The sequence below is a fragment of the Fringilla coelebs genome, assembly GCF_963513975.1.
Source record: "Fringilla coelebs genome assembly, chromosome: 15".
Classification (NCBI taxonomy): Eukaryota; Metazoa; Chordata; class Aves; order Passeriformes; family Fringillidae; genus Fringilla; species Fringilla coelebs.
The window spans coordinates 16,867,683-16,889,460 of record NC_140041.1 but is presented as its reverse complement, the minus strand read 5'-3'; the positions used below and the strand labels follow the sequence as shown (position 1 = coordinate 16,889,460).

Sequence of the window (21,778 nt, the reverse complement as noted above, 5' to 3'; positions counted from 1 at the left end):
GGCATTTCTAATGAGCGCCAGGCTGGGGCTGTGCTCAGAGGCTGGCTCCAGTTAGGAAGTCAAACAAGACACTGCAGGAAGCTCATGGAAGAGGTAACACACTCTAAAGGCACGTCCTATTCTGCTGCTGACGGGTTTCCTGGGGAGACCAGCCCTGAGGAGGGTAGAAAACTCCCAAGTTGTTCATCTTCCAGATTTATCGTGTGACCCTAACAGGCCTGTGAGCAGCCATGAAGGAAATCCAAGCCTGGCACTTAGGTGGGGCTGCATCCTTCCCAGGAAAAGCACAGTGAAGGGATGGTGAGGGAAGAGAGCTTTTTTCTTTTCTCAGTCACAACCCATCGTTGCCATTAAGGGGAGGGTGAGGTTAACTCTGGAAGTCAAGGATCCACTTGATTTTTAGGTTTTTTTAGCCCAGACTGAGAGTGACTGAAGATTTAGTGCAAATGTCGGGAGTTGGAATGTCCCCATCCCTGGAGGTGTCCAGGGAACACCTGGATGTGGCAGTCAGTGCTCTGGGCTGGGTGACAAGGTGGGGATGGGTCGCAGGTTGGACTCGATGATCTTGGAGATCTTTTCCAACCTGAGTGATTCCATAGCCAGAACCTTGATGAATCTCCTCAATTCAGTAGAAGATAAAGAAAATGAGGTCTGTGCTCCCCTTTTGAACCTCTGAAAGATGAGCAGCATCAAACACTCTTGTCCCACTGAGCCAATGACTCAAGTGGCTGAAGAAAATAAGCTGAAGGGGTAAATGTGTCTGCTTTTTCCTGAGCAAGAGCAACAGTTGGTTGAGTTGAGAGTAGTCTGAGGGCTAGAAATGGCTTGTTCTGCCTTTAGCAGCCTCCTCATTCCTCTGCTGCTGTGTTGCAAATCAGCAGCATAAAAATCACCTCTCTCTTTTCTAATTAACTCAGATCAGTGCTAGACGTTAATAGCTGGCAAGATGATAATCTCACCATTTTATCACCCTAATTAGGTCATGAATTATGTCCTGTACGATCAATAATAGTTTTCCAAGTATTCCATCATTAAGGATTAAAGATGTAATTAACTAATCTAGTCTGCCTTGCATTGGCAGCCAGGGGAAGGGGTAGGAGGGTATGAATGTGGTGCTTGTGGTATGAATGTTTCTGCTCAACACTAATTCATCTGCCACAGCACACTGTAGGAAGCAACAGACTGTTCCTGGCAGTGTTTGCCTTTTTTTTTATTTTATGTAATAACAGACAAAAACCTATCTGAAGTGACAAGTTTGCTAATTGGAAAGCTGAGCCCCCTGCAAGGCAATTAATTACTTAAGCAGAATATCTGCAGTAAAATTGCTGCCTTTTCATGAAAGCATAAACCATGAATCACAGAGTCACAGAATATCCTGAGCTGGAAGGGACCCACTAGGGTGATCAAAGCCCAATTCCTGGCCTGAAACAGGAGAGCCCCAAGAAGGCTGTCGGGAGTGTGGGAGGAAGCAAAACTCCAGGAGTTTCAGGGAGCAGTGTTCCTTGTCCACACTGGATTCATTTGCATGCCCAGGACTGATCCTGCAGAGCAGCAGGATTGTCACCAGACCTGTCTTCAGAGGCTTTTTATCCCACAGCTTTCCAGAGTGTGTGGGGTGTGTTTTGTGGCTCTCAGCCCGTGGAAATGGTGCCAAGCAGCAGAGTGTGATCCAGCTGCAGCAGGGGTTCCTTCTGCTGCAAACCCTAATCTGGGAGCCCAAGCCCAGAGATGCCACAATTCCTGTGTCCTGCCACTGAGCTGGAGATGCACCTCCAGCCCTGCTGGCTCATCCATTTGAGGCAGATGAAATGCTGGAGCCAAGCAGCCCAGCACAGGCAGCACAGCTTTGTAGGCAAAGGAAATTGGAGTTGTAATCCTGCTCCTGCCACGGACTGACCTTGAGACAGAGACTTCTCTGCAGAAGGATGTAATCCTCAGCAGCCCTGAGAGAGGTAGGCCGGTAAGAAGCTTAATTGATGTTTGTGAGGCAAGGTGGGGATTACCTAAGAGGAGGTGTTAGAGGTTTGTGCAGGGTTGCTGTGCCCTGTGTGGGCTTGCAGGAAGCAGAAGGTCGTGTCATGATGTCATCTGCAATTCCTGACTCAAGTCTACATTGACGTCTTTCGAACCCTTCTCCTTCTTCCTGTCTCCTGGAGAGCTGTAATTCCTTCCTTTGTAGGGCAGCATGTTTGCTGTGCTCCACAGCTGATCTGGGACAAGCACCTTCACACTGGAGAGCTGATTGGGATGCAGAAGATGACAAATGTCAGAGCAGCAGACACATGACGCAGTAGGGAGTTTGCTGACCTGCTTGTTGTTGTTTCTTCACGCAAATGGAGAAGAAGATTTGTCTGATGCTCTCTGCTCTGGCCCCACTGAAAATGTGGTGGTGCAGGAATCTCAGCACTGGAGGGTTGTGTTTTGGAAGGTGGTTGATTAGAGCTGAAAGGGCAGTGGAGCTAAGAGGGCTCACCTGAGAGAGTCTTTTGAGGAGCTTTGGGCTTCCTCAAGAAAGAATAATTATTTTCCCTCTTAGGCATGGGGTCCTGGAGATGAGAGCGTGCCTCCTGGCAGTTGGAGGACAAGGTAAAGTGCAGCTTTCTGGAGTAAGTGGCTGTATTTTCTCTGTGGCTGATGACTGAGGAGGAGTCTGGCTGATTGTTTGCTGTGAAAGGGAGAGAAAAAAGGCTAAAACCTGAAGCAGGACCTTGAAGCAAGGAGAAAACAGGACAAGGCAGACGTGTTTAGAGAGCACCCACACAGTGTGTGAAGCTCTGGAAGGTGAATGCAGTGCCCACCCTCGCATCCAAAGGCTCTTCAGCTGTTGAAGTGCTGCAGTTAGTGGCCAGAGCTGCTGGGTGGAAAGAAGTTATTGTGGAATATTTGTTTCTGGGGAAACGAAGCTGTTGTGTCATAAATCTGAGACCTAAAGCACAGGGAGCAGGTCTGACTTTCTTTGGATAAAACCCTGGAGCCATGGCCTGCCCTCTGGCTGCTGTGGCCCCTTGCCTTGGCTCTCACCTGCCATTGCATGATCTGGCCCAAGGGTCCCTCCAGCTTTTTGCGTGGAACGCTGGAAGTTTGTAAGCAGACAGGGTAAGCAGCCCAGCAGCATCACTCAGGAATGTGAACTATTTCCAAGTGGCTCTTTCTAGAAGTGAAGCAGATTCCTGATGTGTGGATCATAGAGAAACTTCCCTGCTGTTCCTCGGGTCAGTGGTGGGAGGCTCTGTGGGGGTGGGAGGTCCAGCTCTCACCTTGTTGTACTTTCAGAGCTCTGCACCCTCACCTCTCCTTCCTTGTGCTGCTTTAATTTCAATATTCCTTAGTAGCAGCCAGGAAAGCACCAACTCCTCCATGTTTGGAGAGGGTACACCGTGCCTTTGGAGTCACAGTATGACCAATATCACTGCCTCTCTCTGCCTGGCCTCAGGTTTGTTTCCCTTGTGACCATCCCAGATTTACTCTTAAGGCACTGTTCCTCCTGGGAACCTTTGTATTCCAGGACAGACAGCTGTAAATTAGAGTCAAATTCTTTTCTTCCACCAGAGACTTTAGTCCTTCAGGGAGAGTGGCTAGAGGGGGTAAACAGTGCTTTTCCTGACATCCCAGGAGAGTCTGATTACATAGTAGGAAGGCTGTGTGCAATTTGGCTTTGTGGCTCTGGGGAGAGGAGGATGGCAAGGGACATGTGAGTGCCAGCCCTTTGCCCCCCTAACCTGGGTGCCAGTGGTTCACTGGAAGGAATAGCCTTGACCCTGGAGATCTGCATTACCTATGAGATTTACAGAATTCCAATATTCCAAATATTTGAGGACAGAAATGTCCAGTTTGTTGAAAACAGCATTTTTGTGAGGTTTGTCCCACCAGGTGCAGCCATTGTACCTTGGTTCCCCATGGTGAGAGGGAATATCAGTGGCACACAAAGGATGCACTTTGGAGCTGGATTTGTCAGTTTGGGCCCTCAGCAGGAGCTGGTCATGCCATGAGGAGGCAGTGGCTGGACTGGGAGGGAGAACAGGATCCAGCTGGATGGGTGCTCCATGAAAGGTGAGGTGTGGGTTGAAATGAGGGGAAGGAAAGGAAGGATCCACTTATGAGCTGCCTGATGTCTGTGCAGCGATAGATTGTGAAATTTGGAACAGGAGTTGCAGAGGGGCAGGGGGCTACTGGGTGAAGAGGAGGAGGAGGAGGAAGTGAGCCTTGCCCAAGGGACAGGCTGGGAGCCACTGGTGCAGTGACTGGGCTGCAGGACAGGAAACCAGTTTCCTTCACCTGCAGCTCATGGGCTGTGTGACCTGCACAAGCTGCCCTACTTCTCTGTGCTCAGTGATGCAGTGAGCAGCCAGGTGAGCTCAGCACTTGCCTTCCTATGTCAGAGCTCCCACGGGCTCCTGTGCTCAGTTCATCCTCTGATTTCTGCCAGAGAAATCAGAAATTTCTTTCTCACTCGCTCATCACTGAGCAGCTCCTGCGCCTTTGCTGCTGGAGCTGCACAATTCCTGACAGGTTCAGGGTTAGAAATCAGAAAGTACAAACACTGACTGTGCTAGGGCTTTTCTCCAGAGAGCTGGGATGTTGAGCTGAGCTGCTGCACCTGGCTGTGCTCTGCCAGCCCTGCTGGGGACGCTCCTTTAGCCAGGAACACCGAGGTGCCCGTGGCCCTGCTGGGCATCTCTGGGTATCTCAGCCAGCACAGCCCTGGGAAGGATCCAGGGGCTCTGAAATGGGCTGGAGCACTGGGGCAGCACTGAGAGGTGCCTTGCTCTGGGGGATTAGTGCCCATCCTGGCTGGAGCTGCTCCTCCCGGCCCTGTTTGGATATATGACTTAATCCAATCTGCCCAATCTGGCAGTAATGAACACGTAGAGGAGAGAATGCATTCCACCCAGGAGGAGAGGGCTCAGCCAAAAAGCTGCTAACTAGGTCACTGATGAGCAATCTTTCCCCTCCCTCTGTGTCATTTTTATTAATCACTTGAAAAATAGGTTGAGTAATGATTGCAAGCAACTTGTCAAGCCAATTAAAACCAGAGAAAGGTAGGGCTGTGAAGCCGAAGACAAATGCTGTGCTGGTTTTAAATGAGTGTCTGTAAACCCCACTGACCTGTGAGTAATTGCCTCCAAAAAGCCTGGCAGCATGTGTGTTTCTCAGTGTGAAGGTTTGTTTCTTCTGCATCCACAGGGCAAACAGTTCATCCTGGCCCAGAGATGTATCACCAGAGCAAAATCACTTTGAATCTGTCTTGTAGCTGCCTTAGTCTGCTTTGGCTCTTAGCATGTGGACTCTCCAGTGGGGCTTGTCAAAGAGTTTAGTGCACTTTGAATGTAAAATAAAAATGCTACAGAGCACTTACTCGTTTTATTTGATGTAATTTGCCTGAATCTAAGCTCCCATAGCTCTGTAACCTGCCCAGCTGGAAGATAAATTGTCAAATCTTATTTGTTGAACAGGGAAAAGAGCTTCTAGGTAATCTCACCATTGTCTCAGTTCAATGGGGTGTGTCTCTCAGAGTAAATTCTCCAGGACCATTCAGCAAATTCAGCACTGGGGTTGTTTTGGTTTATTTTTACGTGTTGGATGGATTGTGTGTGCCAACAATAAATATTTCTACTCCTGCATTCCTCTGCCTCTCTATCTGTGTTTTGTCTCCTGTGAGATGTGTGCCAGCGCCGTGGGTGCTATGAGACAACATTCCTCTTTGGGAGGCTGGTGTAGTGTGTGAGATCCTGCTGTCCAGGATGTTTCTTCCCATCTGTTCCTGGCTCAAATCCTCTTCTCCTCAATTTTAGTCACCACTTTTGGTTACCATTCATAGCCTGAAATGTGATATTAAGGAGAAGAATACAAATATGTCCTGCTGCCTTCCTTCTCTTGCTGCTGCTCTGTCAGCTGGGTGGCAATAACAAAAGGCAATTAGTGACACAAATAAGCTTTCCTGGGGGTAGCTGAGAGTTAGAACTATTTATGGCACAAATGGAAAAACACATGCTTCCCTCCTGCCTAAAAGGAGTAGCAGCCCAGGGGAGGGCAGGGGTGGATCAATAACCTGCCATCTCTTCAGCATTAGGCTCTTGTTTAGCACCTCTGAAACCTCAGGGTAGAGAAGGCTACAGGAAGCACAGAAGAGAAGTTTTGTTTTTTACTAGTGCAGAATTTCTTTAGAGCCTCCTGCACTTGCCAAGAAGTCAAATTAAGCCGTGATTTGCCCCCATTCCATCCCGGAGAGCTTTCCCTTCTCTCTGTAACTCTGATGGAGCCATCACACAATCAAACCTCCTCTTTCCAGTCTCCTTTTCCCCCTCCCCATGCAAGTTTTTGGGTTTTCCCTGTGGGAAGCAGCCCTGTGCCTGAGCCCACCTGTGTTTCTGCCCTCCAGAGTTAATGAGCTCTACGTGGACGACCCAGACAAAGACAGTGGAGGGAAAATAGAAGTGAACCTGAACATCAGTTTGCCAAACCTGCACTGTGAATGTGAGTACCCCTTCACTTAGCAGCTTTTCTTTGTGCTTTGAGTGATACTTGAAATGGGCCCAGGCTGGTACAGTGGCCCTTCTTCTGTAACAGGATGGAAATAAGAAGCGGCAGCCTCTGCCAATATCCCATTGCTTTCTGTTCCAGGCCAGGGCACCTGTTTTCTTGGACCATGTGTCAGTGGCTGATCTCCTTCACTGGCTTCTTTCTGAATCTAATTTCCTTTTTTTTTTTTTTTTTTTTTTTTTGTTTAAATTTTTTATCATTTAGTAGCAACCTTTTTGTATCTGGGAGCAAGAAACCTCCCAAGTTCCATTTGGAAGTGTGAATGCACCAGCTGGTTGTTGGCTCTTCCCAGGTCACCTGCCTTGTCTGCCCGAAGTTTTTCTGTTTGTGTGATTGGGACTGCAGGCAGCTGGCAGGACATGGGAGGTGTATTTGTGTCAAGTAGGCAGTGTGGAAAGTTTGCTTACAAAGCTTTTCTGGTATAACAATTTTTGACAAAGGACATTATCACCTCAGTTTAGTCAAATGTCAGGAAAAAAGGTGTGGATTTTTTTCAAGTAAAAGCAGTAAGTGCTTTTCCTGTGCAACCCTCCTGTTACTTACTTTGTTTGATTTTTTTTTTTTGTCTTTGTCTTTTCCCTTCCACCCCTGCAGTGGTTGGACTGGACATCCAGGATGAAATGGGAAGGCACGAAGTGGGTCACATTGACAACTCCATGAAGATCCCTCTCAATAATGGGGATGGCTGCAGGTTTGAGGGCCATTTCAGCATCAACAAGGTGAGTGAGTGGCAGTGACAGTGGGTGAGGGTGTGCTGGCTGGGGAAATGCTGGCAGGATCCATTTGTAAAAATGAAAATTTGGAAATCTGTGCCTCTCCTGCCATGTTGTGTGTGTTTATGACGCTGGTCAGACAGAAATTCAAGTCAGTGTAGGGAGAGGAGGCTGCATGGCCAGACCCACAGGGAATGTGTTAGATCAGGGGTTTGCTTCCCTCTCCAAAGCAGGTGATGGAGACAGAAGTGCTGATCAGAGAGAGCAGCTCTGTGCAGCAGCCTGATGTTCAGGGGATGTGTGAAAACCCTGCAGATGCCAAAGGGCTCCTGTGTTTGCTCCTCACGACTTCTGCACCTCCAAAACCTGACTCAGTGTGGAGAGGACTTTGGCAGTGGCTGCATCCCAGCTCTCCTTTGTTCTGAGAGCTGCAGAATGCCAGGAATGTTCCCTGCTGGAGGGTGCCAGGGCTCCTGCTGGGATGTTTGGAATCCAGCACGTGGCCCCACGCATGCTTGCTGGGGATGCTCTGCTTCTGTCTGAAGGAATGAAAATCCAGGCCTGGAGGAGGCTCCTCTTTGGGATGGGTGTGTTCAAGATTGAATAATCTTGCTATGTAATGCTGGAGATGACTTGCTGGGGTGGGGGAGGCACTGGTGGGACCCACTGATGTCCTAAGAAGGGCACACCCTTTATTCACTCCTCGTGGTCTACCACAGGCTACAAAATCCTACTTCCTTCTTTTCCTCCCAGGTCGTGTTTAAAGCACATCTGAAAATAACAGACAGCACCTCTTGCTGATAGTGTGGCATGGAAATGATTAGGGATTTAAAAAGAGGGCTTTTTCCTCATCTCCAAGCCACCATGACTGCTGGCAGCTGGTAGTCCACAAAACTGGGAAAGGGCTTCTGGAAAGTTCTTGTCCAGACAATTCCCAGAGCACAGAGCTCAGGTACCCGGGGGTTTGTCTGCTGGATGTGGTGTGTCCTGCTCACACAGCAGCTCCAGAAGGGGCTGCAGAATGTGGCAGTGAGGAGCTTCCTCCACTGCTCACTTGTGTCTCATTTAGTGGCTGGGACAGCTGTCACAGGCAGGGGAGCTGACCCAGGACTTCTGCCCAAATCTCTCGTGTGTGACCTGGCAGTCTGCAGTCCCTTGGCAGGACCCGGGCAGGCTGAGCTGGGAGCTGCAGTGGGACCTGGCCAGCCTCGGGAACTTGACCAAGGCTTGCACTGGGGTGTTGCTGTCCCAGCTGCTGGGGGAGGACAGGGTGGCAGTGACACGATGGTGTGTGCTGCTTGCTGCGGGGCCTGACGCCCTGTTTGCTCAGCTTGTTTATGACACAGCTGGTGTCCGCACCTGAAAGTGTTCCCAGGAGTGAGCTGCTGTTCCTCAGGTCATTAAATCAGCTTTCCTGAAAGCACATGGAAGGGCATGTGGCCTCCCATGGCCCTGCTGGTGAGGTGTCTCTGCAGAGAGCAGCTGGGCAGCAGTTGTATAACCGCCCTCCCACTCCTGCCTTGGGGCGTGCCACGTTGCTCCTCAGGGCTGCTTCATTTCACAACCTTTTCTCAATAGCAAAATATTTCTGCACCCTCCATGACAGTGATTGAGCTGAATCTGCTGAAGGACTTCATGGCTAGTGACCTGAAAAGTGTGTGTATGCAGAGTGGTGCCGTCAGACAGACACCAGGGCTCATTTTCTCTCTTGGAACTGAGCCTTTAGGTGAAACTTGTGCATTTCAGTTCTTTGTATTTCCCTCCATTAAAAAGATTAAAAGGAAGGGCTCCTGCTGGCTCCTGCCAGGTGGAGAAGGGGAAGATCTAGGTTAGTTTGTATAGGATGCCCACACGGGTTTGGTGGTGGATTTTCTCTTTATATCAAACTCGTTCTTGCACACATTCTCAGAGGTGAAGTTGCTCATGGCTGGTACCAGAAGAGAAATGCATCCCCAGCTTCCTGGGCTGCTCTGCAGCAGTGGGCCCGTTTGCAAATGCCAGATGTGGGAGTAAGACATTGAGCAAGAGAGACAGGAATTTTATTTTAATAGGGATGAAAGACATAGCCTTAAGTGCTGGGAATCCCTGGAGCTGGGAGTGACCCACTCATCATCCCCTGCTCAGGAACATCAGCAGTGTGGGGCTGCCAGACTCCAGGTTGCAGGACTGAGCGCGGTGGTGTTGGTCAGCTGCAGGAAGGTATCGCAGATTCTTCCACCTTCCTGGATGGATCCAGGCATTCCCATGTCACATCACAGAGCCTAGCAATGCCTTGAGGGATAAAGTGTGAAATCCTGTCTTCCCTGTCGTGGCTAATTTTAGGTCCCTGGTAACTTCCACGTGTCGACGCACAGCGCGACGGCGCAGCCCCAGAACCCCGACATGACTCACGTCATCCACAAGCTCTCATTTGGGGACAAGCTGCAGGTGAGTCCTGAAAATTCCCTGGCTCTAGGGGAATGCAGTGAGAGTGGTTTGATGTTGGACACTTTGGTTTTATGGAAGGCCTGGGTGTTCCTGCAGTGTAAACTCAAGGCTGGAGAGAGTTCACAGCTGCCACCAGCTGGGGCAGGAGCAGTGTCCAGTCACAGAGCAACTGGGCTGTGTTCTTCTGAAAGTCAAAGTGCTTTTGGAAAACTCGTAGAGAGAGTTAGAAATGAGGGTTTGTGGCTCAGCAAAATCCTGGTTTTAGCACGAGCACAGCAAACAAACCTTTCTGCCTTTGTGGAGGAGGAGTGATGCGCTCAGGGAAGATGTGTGCTGGCTACTGTGTTCACCACAGCAGCAGTCAAGCTCTTTTTAATTCACTCTACTTGTACAGCAGACACCTATTAGTCAAATTTGCTCTGTGAAACGCAAGTTAGACTTAGCACTGCCAGTTCCCTGCTGGGAAGAAGCTGAATGCATGCACTTGCCCAGTGGATAGAATTTCACCAGGTGCTGCAAGTTATGTAATATTACCTGATTTCTCAATAAGGACAGATTACAGCACTAGCCTACTTCCAAGGAGCTGCCCTCGCAGGTGGGAGTTCCACATGTGCACACCCAGCTTGAGACTCACCCTAAACATTGCTTACCCATAGTCTCTCTGTAATCTTCTTTCCTCAGCACAGACGTCTCATTAGTCTGCTCCTTGTACACCCACTTCCAAAACCCTTTTTCATGCTAACAAGTCTAAGCGTTGCTTTGTAGTCTTCTGGTTCTGCTCCCGGCTTCTTTTAGGAATTATCTTGTGTGGGAACGAGGAAATATTAGCGTATAAATAAGCTTGGCTTAATGTCTGTAAAGCACACTGAGATTATGAAAAATAGGAGGTGAGTGGTAATGGGGAGTTGTGCAGCCTGCGTGGGAAATGGGTGCTCTGAGGGAGCATTCCCATTGTTTTATCATGGGCTGCTGGGCTAAGGCAGCTGGAGTGTGAGTCAGCACGGAGGAGGAGCCTGGAGAGAGGAGCAGCAAGTGTCTTCGGTTCTTGTGGTGAGAAACCTGTCTAGCAAATGTGGAGTTGGCTCCTGACTGGGGCAGGTTCACAGGAGTATTTTCAGAGTTGAGGATGAGGGAGCACGTAGGTGCTGCAGGCAAGCAGCAGTTCAGCAGCACAAATTAAAGGAGGATATCTTCACCAAACAGGTGCTACCACGACTCAGCAAGTGTGGGGAGCTTTAAATCTGTCTAGGTGCACCTTTGAATATTTCAGGTTGTCTCCACCTGCTTTGATGTAATAAAAAGCTTATATTCCTTAGAGAGGGTGAGGAGCTTCTCATTCACTTGTGTCATGTGCTGGGAATCTGTTCTCTGTGGGCTGGGACTGACTCTGCCACAGTGATCCACTGAGGGACAGGCTGTGTTCTCCAGGAAAAACAGTTTCTCTGAAGCAGAGATTTAAATATCATCTGGCACTGAATGAGCTTTGAGTCTTCATCAGTACTTTGTGCACAATAGTGGCAGACTTCCTGCAGATTTTTCACCCTCATTGAGATGAGATCAGAATGAAAACCTGCAGAATTAAAACTCAGGCAGTGAGTTCCTGCATGTCAGGTAACCCAGTAAGGAGAGAGAGATGAGGAGAGCAGGAGATGATGCCTTTTTACTGTCAGGGGTGGACAACTCTCCTGACAAGGTCAAAGCTAGGATTATTCAGCACCATAATGTAGAACTCCGTAGAAATTATGATTAAAAACGCAACATCTCCTACTTCCACATCTCTCTCTTTACTGGGTTACCTGATGGCTGGAGGTAGGAACTCATTGGTTTGAATTTTGGTCTTGATGAGGGGAAAATCCACCAAAAGTTTGAAGTGGACCTTAAAGTCTCTGGCCCAGATATTCTGCAAGAAACTTCTTAGCTGTATCAAGAATGGAACACAACACTGTAGCCCACTCCAGGGGCTTCCTTTCCTTCTTATGCCTTTTACAGTGAGTAAAGAATGAGCACAGCCTGCAGATGTAGTTTGGGAATGGTCGTGGTTGTGTGAAAGTCCAGGAGAGCAAAAGGCCTTGCAGCAGGATCAGCTGTTGCTTTTGCTCTGCTCCTGCTCCCAGCACCTTCCAGTTGAACTTGCTGCTGATTTTGTCTCTCCAGAATTTCCTTTCTGCTGAGCAGAACTGGTTCACTTGCTGCTTCCTCCCTCATCCACTCTGTGGTGCTGGGAGCAGGGAAATGTCCATGAGGATGAGACAGGCACATGTTGAGAAGGTCTGGGAAGGAGATAGCATTGCCCTGTTGGTGAGGTGAAACTGTCACACCCCTGACCAAATCCTCCTTCCAAACTCTTCTTCCTTGTTGACTTAAGGTCAGGAATTTCTGGGTTGTGGAGTTCCTTGTCCTTTCTTTGTACCTTGTGAGCAGCACAACCTCTGCCCTACAGCTGCTGCCATGGGCTTTTCCCTGTCTGGAGTGTTCACACATGGGTGATTCTGTTGCTGGAGATCAGACTCCAGGTCACAGCGTGTGCAGGGCATGGAAATGCTCTTATTGTGGGCAAACATACTCACAGGGCTGAAATCAGCTGCAGGAAAAGCTGAAGGGATGTCAGTGTTGGGATGGGTCCTTCCCATCTCCAAGGCTGATGAGTTGTCCAGACCCAGCTGCCCTCACACCAGCCACCTTTAGAGGAGAAAACTGCTGAGTTTTAACCCCAGTGTGACTCCCATCTATTTCTCTTTCAGCCTGATAAAATTAATTTCACAGTTTACTCTGCAAAGCTCTTAGGAAATACCTCACAGTGAAAATTTCACAACTGGCCTCTTCCAACTGCAATTCCTTTAGCTTTGGAGTGGTTTTGGAGTTTCATCTTGTAAGATGTTGTGAAATCAGCTTTTTCACTTGGAGCCAACCACTGGGATGATGGTCACTGAAAGATATTTGGGGTCATCTTTCACTGGGTTGAGGCTTTGTTTTTTGGAAGGGTTGAATCAGGCTGCTCCCCTGGTTACAGGGTAGGGAAGCAAAGGTCAAGAGTATCAAGTCAGAGCAGAGTTTCTTCATCCTCCTTTTTGCTTTCCAGGTCCATAACGTTCACGGAGCATTCAATGCCTTGGAGGGAGCAGACAAGCTCAGCTCAAACCGTGGGTATTCCTGGGGACTGCAGCTCTCAGCCACCCTCTGCAGGAGGGAGGGCAGGGCCATTCATGCAACGCTGCTGTATCCAGAAGTCTTTCATTTGCCTCTTTAGCCAGAATGATCCAGCCATTGCTGGCTGACATTTCCATTTCCTCCAGTACTACAGAAAAGGCTTAGCCCAAAAGGTCCTTTGCAGTCCTTCTGGAGTTTTTTATCCGTATCCTGTTCCTGTAGTGTCCCTCTGCTGCTGTCACTTCCACCAGAACTTTGCCTTGTACTTGTGTTGCAAATTGCCTTGAAATTTCTGCTCTGTGGATGGAAAGAGGGACAATTTCAGGGCCCAGCACTAAAGGAAAATTCAATGCATGCTACAGTTCAGTGTAGAGAGTTGTCTCTCAAGTGTTCAGGCTCCTCCAGGACATCAGTCCTGTCCATTTCTTGGAACAAAATTTCTGTGGCTGTTCCTGAAGCTATACAGTTGTGGTTTGGGGTTTTTTTTTTACCTCCAGGAGCCAAATGTCATCGTGTTACACTTGGCTAGAGGATCCTTCAGAGATGTCATTTAGAATTCTGTTTTAGAACTGTTTTAGCAGACACAAAAAACAGAATGAGCCATTTAAATAATGAAAAAAATAGTTAAGCAGCTGTAGGAGAAGGAAGATGAGAAAGCAAGAAAGAAATGGAAGTACACAGGTTGTGATACCTCAGGTTTTTTAGTCAAAATGATCTCAGTGGGCTGCAGCCCTAACCTCAACCAGTTCCTGATTTGACCAGGCTGTTTGTGGTGGTGATAAAAGTGTTACCATTTATAGTTGCAGGCAGTTAGGAAGGTTGGAGTAACCCAAAGCTGGGGTGGGTTGTGGTCCTGCAGAAGTGGTGGGCGGCTTCTGGTGTCACCCAAGCACCCGCCAGCGTTCTGAGCAAAGGGCACAGATGTGGCGTGTGGAGCTTTGTCCCTGAGATGAGGAGGAGGGAGTCACCCTTTTTGTGACTTGTTCTGTGGGCTGGCTCCTTTCTCTCAGTGCTAACGTGTCCTTCCCTTCCTCCCCTGAGCACAGCCCTTGCCTCTCACGACTACATCCTGAAGATTGTGCCCACGGTGTACGAGGACATGGGCGGCAAGCAGCGATACTCCTACCAGTACACCGTGGCCAACAAGGTAAAGCAGCAGCTGCCTCTCCATCCTCCCTGCAGCCCAGGGGATGCTCTGCCGCCGTTCCTCCCCTCCTGTTGCTCTCTGTGCCCCGTGGGTTTGTAGGTGAGCAGTAGCCTCTGCTGGGAGAAGGAGGAACTGAAGCTGCTCGGAGTGGGGCTTTTCCTGCTGCTGCTGTTTGCCAGGGTTGGGGTTGGGAGGGCTTGTCAGAGCAGGTGGTGGTGGTGCTTTCACTCCTGTTCTTCCTCCTGGCGTGCTCACCTGTCAGTTTGGCTGATGTGGATTTCTGTAAATTGTGTGGGAGGTGTTTACAGGCTGCAGGAGCTCCTGTTGTGCCTGGCAAGGTGCATCTGAATGGAAACTGTAATCCAGCTGAACACACAAAACATCACTGGCACCTGGTTTTAGTAACTAAACGGTCTCACTTGTGATGGATGGATGAAACAAATCAGCAAATGTTTATTTCAGACATTAAGTGACTGAACTGTAGCAGCAAATATGTGCTGGTTGAGTATTTCACAGTCCCTGCGTTATGATAGGGAATTACCACAGAATCCATTAGTTTAGAAAAGATCCAAGATCACCAAATCCTGCCAGTGACCAATTCCCACCTTGTCACCCAGCCCAGAGCACTGAGTGCTACATCCAGCATTTTAATAATTCAATGTATTGAATTTTTTCAAGGAAAAAAAAGGACCCTATTTACTTTTAACAGTAGAAAGCATCTTCCAGTTGAAAATTATTTGCCATTCAGGTGCTAAATGAAAGTCCAAAATCTGTTTCTAATATCTGATTACTTCTAGTTTGCCCTGACTGATAATTAGGCACACACTCTCCTGGACTAGGTCTCAGGTTAATGTTCCTGACTGGTGACTTTTGGGCTTGCTTGTGTGGTGTGTCCCAGGGATTTGGACATCTCCCTCTGTTCAGATTACAGTGTATTTGTTCTGCTTAATGTCACAACTGCTGTTCTGATAAGACTCCTGTGACAGGAGTTCTGAAAGTAATTTGGAAAATAGCAGGAGCTTTTGACACTTCTCTGAGCTTGGCTGCAGATTGGGGCGTTCAGCCAAGTCTGACTCATTAGGGCAGGATTGCTGGTGGGGAGAAGGGGAGAGGAAGGAAAAAATGAGGTCAGTTCTGTCAAAACTGAGGTGCTGAGAAGCACTGCTGCCTCAGTGCTTTCTTGTTGTGGTGTTTCAGTCCTTCACTCCACACTGAGCAGTGGGAAAGGGAAATGGGAAGCCCCTGGACCAGTCTGGCACAGAGTGGCTGCTCTGAGGAGAGTCTGAAGGGTACAAACTCTGTCTCCTCTCTTAGCTCCCATGTTTCCTCCCTTCCCACAGAACCACTGTCCCAAAGTGAGCTGCAGAACTCCAGTAAGAGCCTGAAAATGTCATGACTGGGGACTTCTGCTTCTCTTGTCATCATGGGATGAACCAATGAACCACCTAAAATCAGGGAAATTTGTGATTTATATGAGATGATGGAAGATAAATACTGCTTCACCAGCACACAGAGCAAAATTAATTTTTTTTTGTGTGTGTCATGCTCACGAGTGTCCTGTTGCTTGCTCTTTTTTTATTTTTATGAAGTATTTGAGGCTGTCTTTGCCTCTCTGTGAAGGAGAATTGCACAGGAGAGGAGATGAGAGCTGGCAGCTTGTCACAGGGCTGAGGGAGGGAGAGGCAGCCTGTGCCACACTGGGCTTTCCTTGGACTGTGGGCTCCAGCCTGCTTTCCTGGGATTTTTCTTCACCCTCTGAATGTCTGAAAACTGATACCTATCTCCACTGCCAGCACAGACAGAATATTATCTCAGGAAGATGTGGCTTCAGTTCAGGTGTTGGTAGTGGGCAGTGTGTCCTGCTGGGTGCTGTCCTGTGGCTGTGGCTGGCACTGGACCTGTCAGGAAACAAATGGATTAAAGGAGAGTGGCACTGAAAATCCGGAAGGTGTCTCTCCCAAAGCAGCCTGGGATATTTTTTGAACCTTTGCCAGTATTTTTCTGTATCCAGTTTTATTCTGACTTTCAGCAGGAGTTTTAAACATGGTTCCACACTAAGAGGGCAAAGCATTCCATTTGCCAGTGGGGAGAGGGTCTGACAAAGGAATGCAAGGACAAGGAGGCATTTTCAGGTTCTTACAAACTAAATTCCATTTGTTTGGTGAGTGATTTATCTACAAAATATAGACATACAGAACTAAAACTTCACCTGCAGCCAGGCTGTTTGTATTTAAATAGAGCAGAACTAGGATGGAGAATCAATGACAGCCTTTCTGTTTAGTCCTGTGACTCTGAATGGAGGTGAGAGTAATCACCATCACTGTCCCCAGCTCTTTCATTATCAGGCTGGAAGGAGATTGTTTTCCTCTTGATAAGGATGGGAGGTAAGCAGTCACACAGGAATTCACTGTTTGCCTCTTTCCATCTGGTCACTGCTACAAAACAGTGGGGCGAAGGCCAAACCCACGGGGGCAGTTTTCTGGCAGACACTCTCTGGAATGAGCTTGCTGACATTTGGTGCCATTTTCCCCTTTTTTCCCCTGGTTTTCCCCAGGAATACGTGGCCTACAGCCACACGGGCCGCATCATCCCGGCCATCTGGTTCCGCTACGACCTGAGCCCCATCACAGTGAAGTACACAGAGAGGAGACAGCCTCTGTACAGGTTTATCACATCGGTGAGTCACCCTGACCCCTCCTCCTCCCTTCCTCTGCCTGCCTCTCATGTCCCTCCTGAGCCTTTCTTGCCCAGAGGAGCTGAGTTCCTGCCCCGGGGCACTGTGACTGCTGGGGATGAGGCAGCACATCACTGGGGTGGTGCTGCACTGGGAGGGGAGCGCAGTGCTCTGACCACTTGATTTAATAGCTGGGCACAAAAAGAAGGGAAATTTACCTATTCCAGAAGGGCCAGGCGCTGTCCAGGCAGGATGGGCTCTCTTGCAGCATGTCAGAAGCTTGGAAGTAAAGCTGATGTGGTGAGCAGGAAAACTGCAACCAACTGCTCAGTAATGGTGAGATCAAATGTGCAGAGAATCTAGAATGGTTGGGATTGGAAAGAACCTTAAACTTCATCCCATTCCACCCCTGCCATGGCAGGGACACCTTCCACTAGCCCAGGTTGCTCCAAACCTGTCCTGGGGCACTTTGAGGGATCCAGGGGCAGCCACAGCTGCTCTGGGCACCCCCCTCCCTTCTCCACCCCAAAGTCATCCTGGTCTCTCCAGAGGGTTTTCCTTTGTTCCAGTGAGGGAGGAGAACTGTTAGATGACAGAACTGCCTTGTCCTTGCTATCTGCTGGTATTTGGGTGATTTTTATAGTAAATAGGAAGAAAACTGGCAGTGGAAATTTCATCAGCAGCCACTTCTCTCCTCTGCTACAAGACATTGTTTTTTTTGTTTTTTTTTTTTTTTACACTGAGTTTTACTCAGTGCTTTGCTTAATAAGGAGTGCCAGTTCCAGGTATTTACTCCTAAGTAGAAGTGGAAAAGAGCTGCATTATCAAATGCCAGAGGTGTTTTCCTGATGAGTTACATTTGGATGTGTGCAGAGAGCATCCTGCAGTCCTGATCTCAGCATCCAGAACAAAGCTGTGCTGGCCAAACTGCTCATTAGGCAAAGAGCTATTTAAAGATCCTCCAGAACTTTAAAAAAAAAAGTGTCTTCAGGGAGTTGGCTTAAAATTGAAGCTGCAGTGAGCTGTGCCAGTGAGGCATGGTGGAATGTAAATCAGTTGATAAATTGGCTGGAGTGAAGATCTCAAATTCTGATTTTTAAACTGTTTGACTGTTTTAAATGGAATTCACATAAACAGTGTGGCTGAGTTGCACTTCAAGATTTTGATTTTGCAACTTTTAATAAAAGTTCCCTTCACTGAACTTTGGGCAGTGAATAGAATACACAAATAACCAGATAAGGGGGCTTGAAGTAAAACCTGAATGTCATGGTGAAAGACTTTCTCTTCTTAGCACATCTACTTGGCTTCAAAACATAATCCTAAAAAAGGTCAAGCATCAGCATTTCATGACTTGGCATCTCATTCTGCCTCTGCTTCTTTCCCTAAAATTGTGCTCCCAGAAGTTTCTTACACATCTTGGTGGGGGTGAGGGTGTGGAGGTGTTTTCATGGGAAATGATTTGATAGCTGGGATTATTCTTTAATTTTATTGTCAGCATTGATTCACTGCTGATCTGCCATTCCATGCCTATAAAAAGCATCTTTTTTGAATGATATCCTGCCTCTGAGTTGACACAAGGGACACAGGAGAGAATTTCCTCCCTGATGGCCACAGTTACATTTTAGGTTTGTAGCTCGTTTGAATTTGTATCCCATAATCTCAAAAACTGAAACGTGTGTTTCCTACTGAGAATCCAAAAGTAGAACAGCACTTCCACTTCTGTTTCTGATAAGATTTAAAGGTTGATTAATTTTCATTAAATAAGAGTTACAGTTTCTCCTCTTCCCCAAAATAACAGTCCTCTCCACACCCCCTGCTCCTCACTGGACTCAGTCTGGGTGTTGAATCACTGGCCCCAGGATGAATTTTGCCCTGTTCTGTCTTTAAAGGCAGCCAGGCACTTCCTGGCTGCTAAAGGGGAGTTCTGCAGTTGATTTTTGGCTGCTTTGTTTGGTCCTGTAAATGCTGTGGTGTCAGGCAGCTCCCTGGGGGCTGTTCCAGCTGGATGTCCTCACTCTGAGGGATGAGGATGATGCTGGTGGCTGTGTCAGGATGTCACACAGGTGTGACAAACACTCCTGGTGGGCAGGCAGAGCCTTGTTCAGAGCTGCTGAAAATTCATGAGTTCCTGTAAGTGGCCAGACTGAAAGAAGGTTTTATCATGAGATCAGTGTAGGGGCTGGGAGAGGAGAGCAGGCAGAAAAGCAGCCAAAGTTGTGCTGAAGCTTTCAAAATCCAAAGAAATATTTTTTTTCCTGGTGTGAGAGGACTCATCTGGCCTCTGAGTGGGAAAAAAAGTTAAACTGGAAATAATGGAAGGTGGGAGCTGGAGCAGAGTGGTTGCAGGCAGAGCAATTTCAGCCATGGGAGCTGGTACTGACAGGTGTCACAGGTTCAGTCCTGTGGCATTTTTAAAGCCAAGACAGGGGTCTGCAAGATGTGCTGAAAATCTCTGGGTGGGATTCTGAAGCTTACCTTCCTGGGAATTGCCTGAGGGTGCTGGTGTCCCCCTCTGACTTTAAAAGTAATTTTCAGACTTTAGGACATCCCAGAGGAGCACAGTGATGTGTCTGACACTTGATTTCTGTCACCTTGCCAGCAGCCTTGCCTCCTCCTGTGCATCCACTGGTGTTTTCCTTCAGGCACCAGCCTGCATCCCACTCTGCTGTGATCTCCTCCTGTTCCAGGTGCATTCCTCATGTCCTGGGGCCCTCACCTCTGGGATTATTCCCCTTCTGTGTCTCTTTCCCTTCACCCTTCATGCCTGGGTCTGATCCCACAGACCTCATGGAGCTAAAGGCAGATCATTGCCAATAACTCCTCCCATTAAGCCCAGAGGAGTGCCTGATGCCTTCCTGTGCATATCAGAGCTGTGCTGATCAAGGAACATTTGGTGCAGCTCCTGTGCTGACCTGGAGCCCAGCACTGGTCACAAGCCCTCCAAGCCCTTTTTCCGTCACCAGGACTCGAAGCTGTGTGTGCAGGAGGTGCCAGTGCCAGGTGTGTGTGACTCATCCCCACTCAGCACTACAGAGCTCTGCAGATGAATTTATTTTTTTTTCTCTATTCCCCAGCCCCTTGTGCTGCTGCACTGAAGTCAGAATTTCCTGCCTGTGATGCAGAATCTGCGTGTTGGACGGGGTTTGTGTTTGTGGTGTGACATCTCCCGTCAGCTGAGCTGCAATAACCCAGCTCCAGGGTGGGCATTTCCCTGTGTCACACCCCAAGGGACAGCAGGGAGGGGGTACAGGAGCAGGAGCTGCACTTGTCCCCTAAAAATCCTGACCTTGCCTCGGGCTGGTGCTCTGGTTTTAGCAGCCTGGACCTGCTGGAATGCTGAGTGTCCTGCAAGAGCCCCATTTCCTTGTTTCACTGAGCTCACTGGAGGTTCATATCTTGGAGCTGTAGTTCTCACTGCCTTTGCTCACCCTTAATGAGCTGTTTGTTCCTTCCCCTCAGTGCTGCTGCTGCTGCTCCTGCTCCTGCGTTGGTTTTTTCTCTGGCTTTGCCCATGGGGTGCTGTGTGGGAGAAGAGACGTGGCAGGGTGTGTGGAGTGTGGCACCAGTTCCCTTCTGGGCCTGCTGTGTTGCACTTTTAGAACGTTTATCATGGAATCATTTGGGTTGGAAAAGACTTTCAAGCCCATCGAGTCCAGCTGTGCCCATCCCCACCCTGTCCCCAGCCCAGAGCCCCGAGTGCCACCTCCAGGGATGGGGATCCAACCCTCCCTGGGCAGTTCCAGTGCCTGAGCTCCCTTTCCATGGGGAAATTCCTGCTGTGCCCACCCTGAGCCTGCCCTGGCCCAGCCTGGGGCCGTTCCCTCTCATCCTGGATGCCACCTGGCTGTCCCCTCCTGTCAGGAGCTGTGCAGAGTCACAAGGGCCCCCCTGATCCTCCTTTTCTCCAGGCTGAGCCCCTTTTCCAGCTCCCTCAGCCCCTCCAGACTCTTCCCCAGCTCCATTCCCTTCCCTGGACACTCTCCAGCCCCTCAGGGTCTCTCCCCATGAGGGGCAGAGCTGGACACAGCCCCCATGGTGTCACCCCAGCAGTGCCAGCCCCGGGGACAGTCACACCCTGCCCCTGCTGCCACACTGTTTTTGGTACAAAAACATCTGAGTTCTGCCCAAGACTGGCTTCATACAAACCACCTGGTGGGGAGGCAGGAGTCAAACACCACAGGAGGGGAAGAAAGTCCCAGGGTGCCACCAGGCAGTGTGACACACCGCATTGCAACCTAAAAATGTTTCCAGCCGTGTTAGAATTACACAGTTCCAACTTCCCAACTCCCACAGTTTTTACTGCACAACCAACTGTGGTGCTTTTTTAATTTGGTCTTTTATGTTGTGTAGGTTGAGGTGGTTCTGAGAATAACAATGGGGCTGTGAGAAGGGGAACAGGATATGGAGCTTATCTCCTGACAAGGGCCTGCCTGGGAAAAAGGGGGCTTGTTATGAGCTAGGAGGTGAAGGAGATGGCAATCCCAAACCAGTGAGCCATTGTAGCAGGGAAATATTTTCTGTTGTTGGTATTCTCCAGCCTAAATGACTCTGTGATTCTATTTCCACAAAGACTCAGGTTTGACAGAATACACAGAATATTTCTGTGTTTCTGTAGCGCTTGAGAAGTGAAGTGGGCTGTTAATGCTGATCAGGAGATCAATTTTTCCCTAACTCTGTTCTTGGAAGTAATGACATGTTTTAATTTGACCCAAGATCCACATCTTGTGTGGCAAACCCTGTCCCACAAGGAGTTAAGTTGGCTGCTGTGAGCAGCCCCTGTCATGGAAAGTGTTAGGCAGAGCTGTGCTGTCACTGGCAGCTGGGTTTCTCTGTTACTCACTGCCCTCCACGTGCTACTTCAGAGTCTTCTGCCTGCTTGTAAATTGTCTTGTGAAATGGGGAAAAGACTGCAAGACTGTGGTGTTTATAACAGAAAACAGTGCAGGAAGATGTGAGCAGCATGGAGCTTCTAGAAAGCTGAGTGAGGTGGAGTTCAGCCCAGGAGGGAGCAGTGTCTGTGCTTGGGAGCTGGGATTTGTGCTGGGCTCGGGCTGGGAGGAGTGCAGCACTCAGTTATTCCACTGCAGGGAATGGTTTTTGTGAATGATCCTCGTGGAATTCCATCCCCAG

The 21,778-nt window shown here is 48.9% G+C and overlaps 1 protein-coding gene across 1 annotated transcript in view; it reads left to right on the top strand.

Annotated features, from left to right (window-relative positions):
- Positions 1-21,778, top strand: part of ERGIC1 (endoplasmic reticulum-golgi intermediate compartment 1) — a 55,583-nt gene that overhangs the window by 30,158 nt on the left and 3,647 nt on the right. Inside the window, exons 4-9 of the mRNA XM_084215513.1 lie at positions 6,380-6,474; positions 7,135-7,259; positions 9,576-9,680; positions 12,760-12,820; positions 13,874-13,974; positions 16,529-16,651. Of these exons, the coding sequence (XP_084071639.1) occupies positions 6,380-6,474; positions 7,135-7,259; positions 9,576-9,680; positions 12,760-12,820; positions 13,874-13,974; positions 16,529-16,651 (610 nt within the window). The remainder of the gene's footprint in view (positions 1-6,379; positions 6,475-7,134; positions 7,260-9,575; positions 9,681-12,759; positions 12,821-13,873; positions 13,975-16,528; positions 16,652-21,778) is intronic.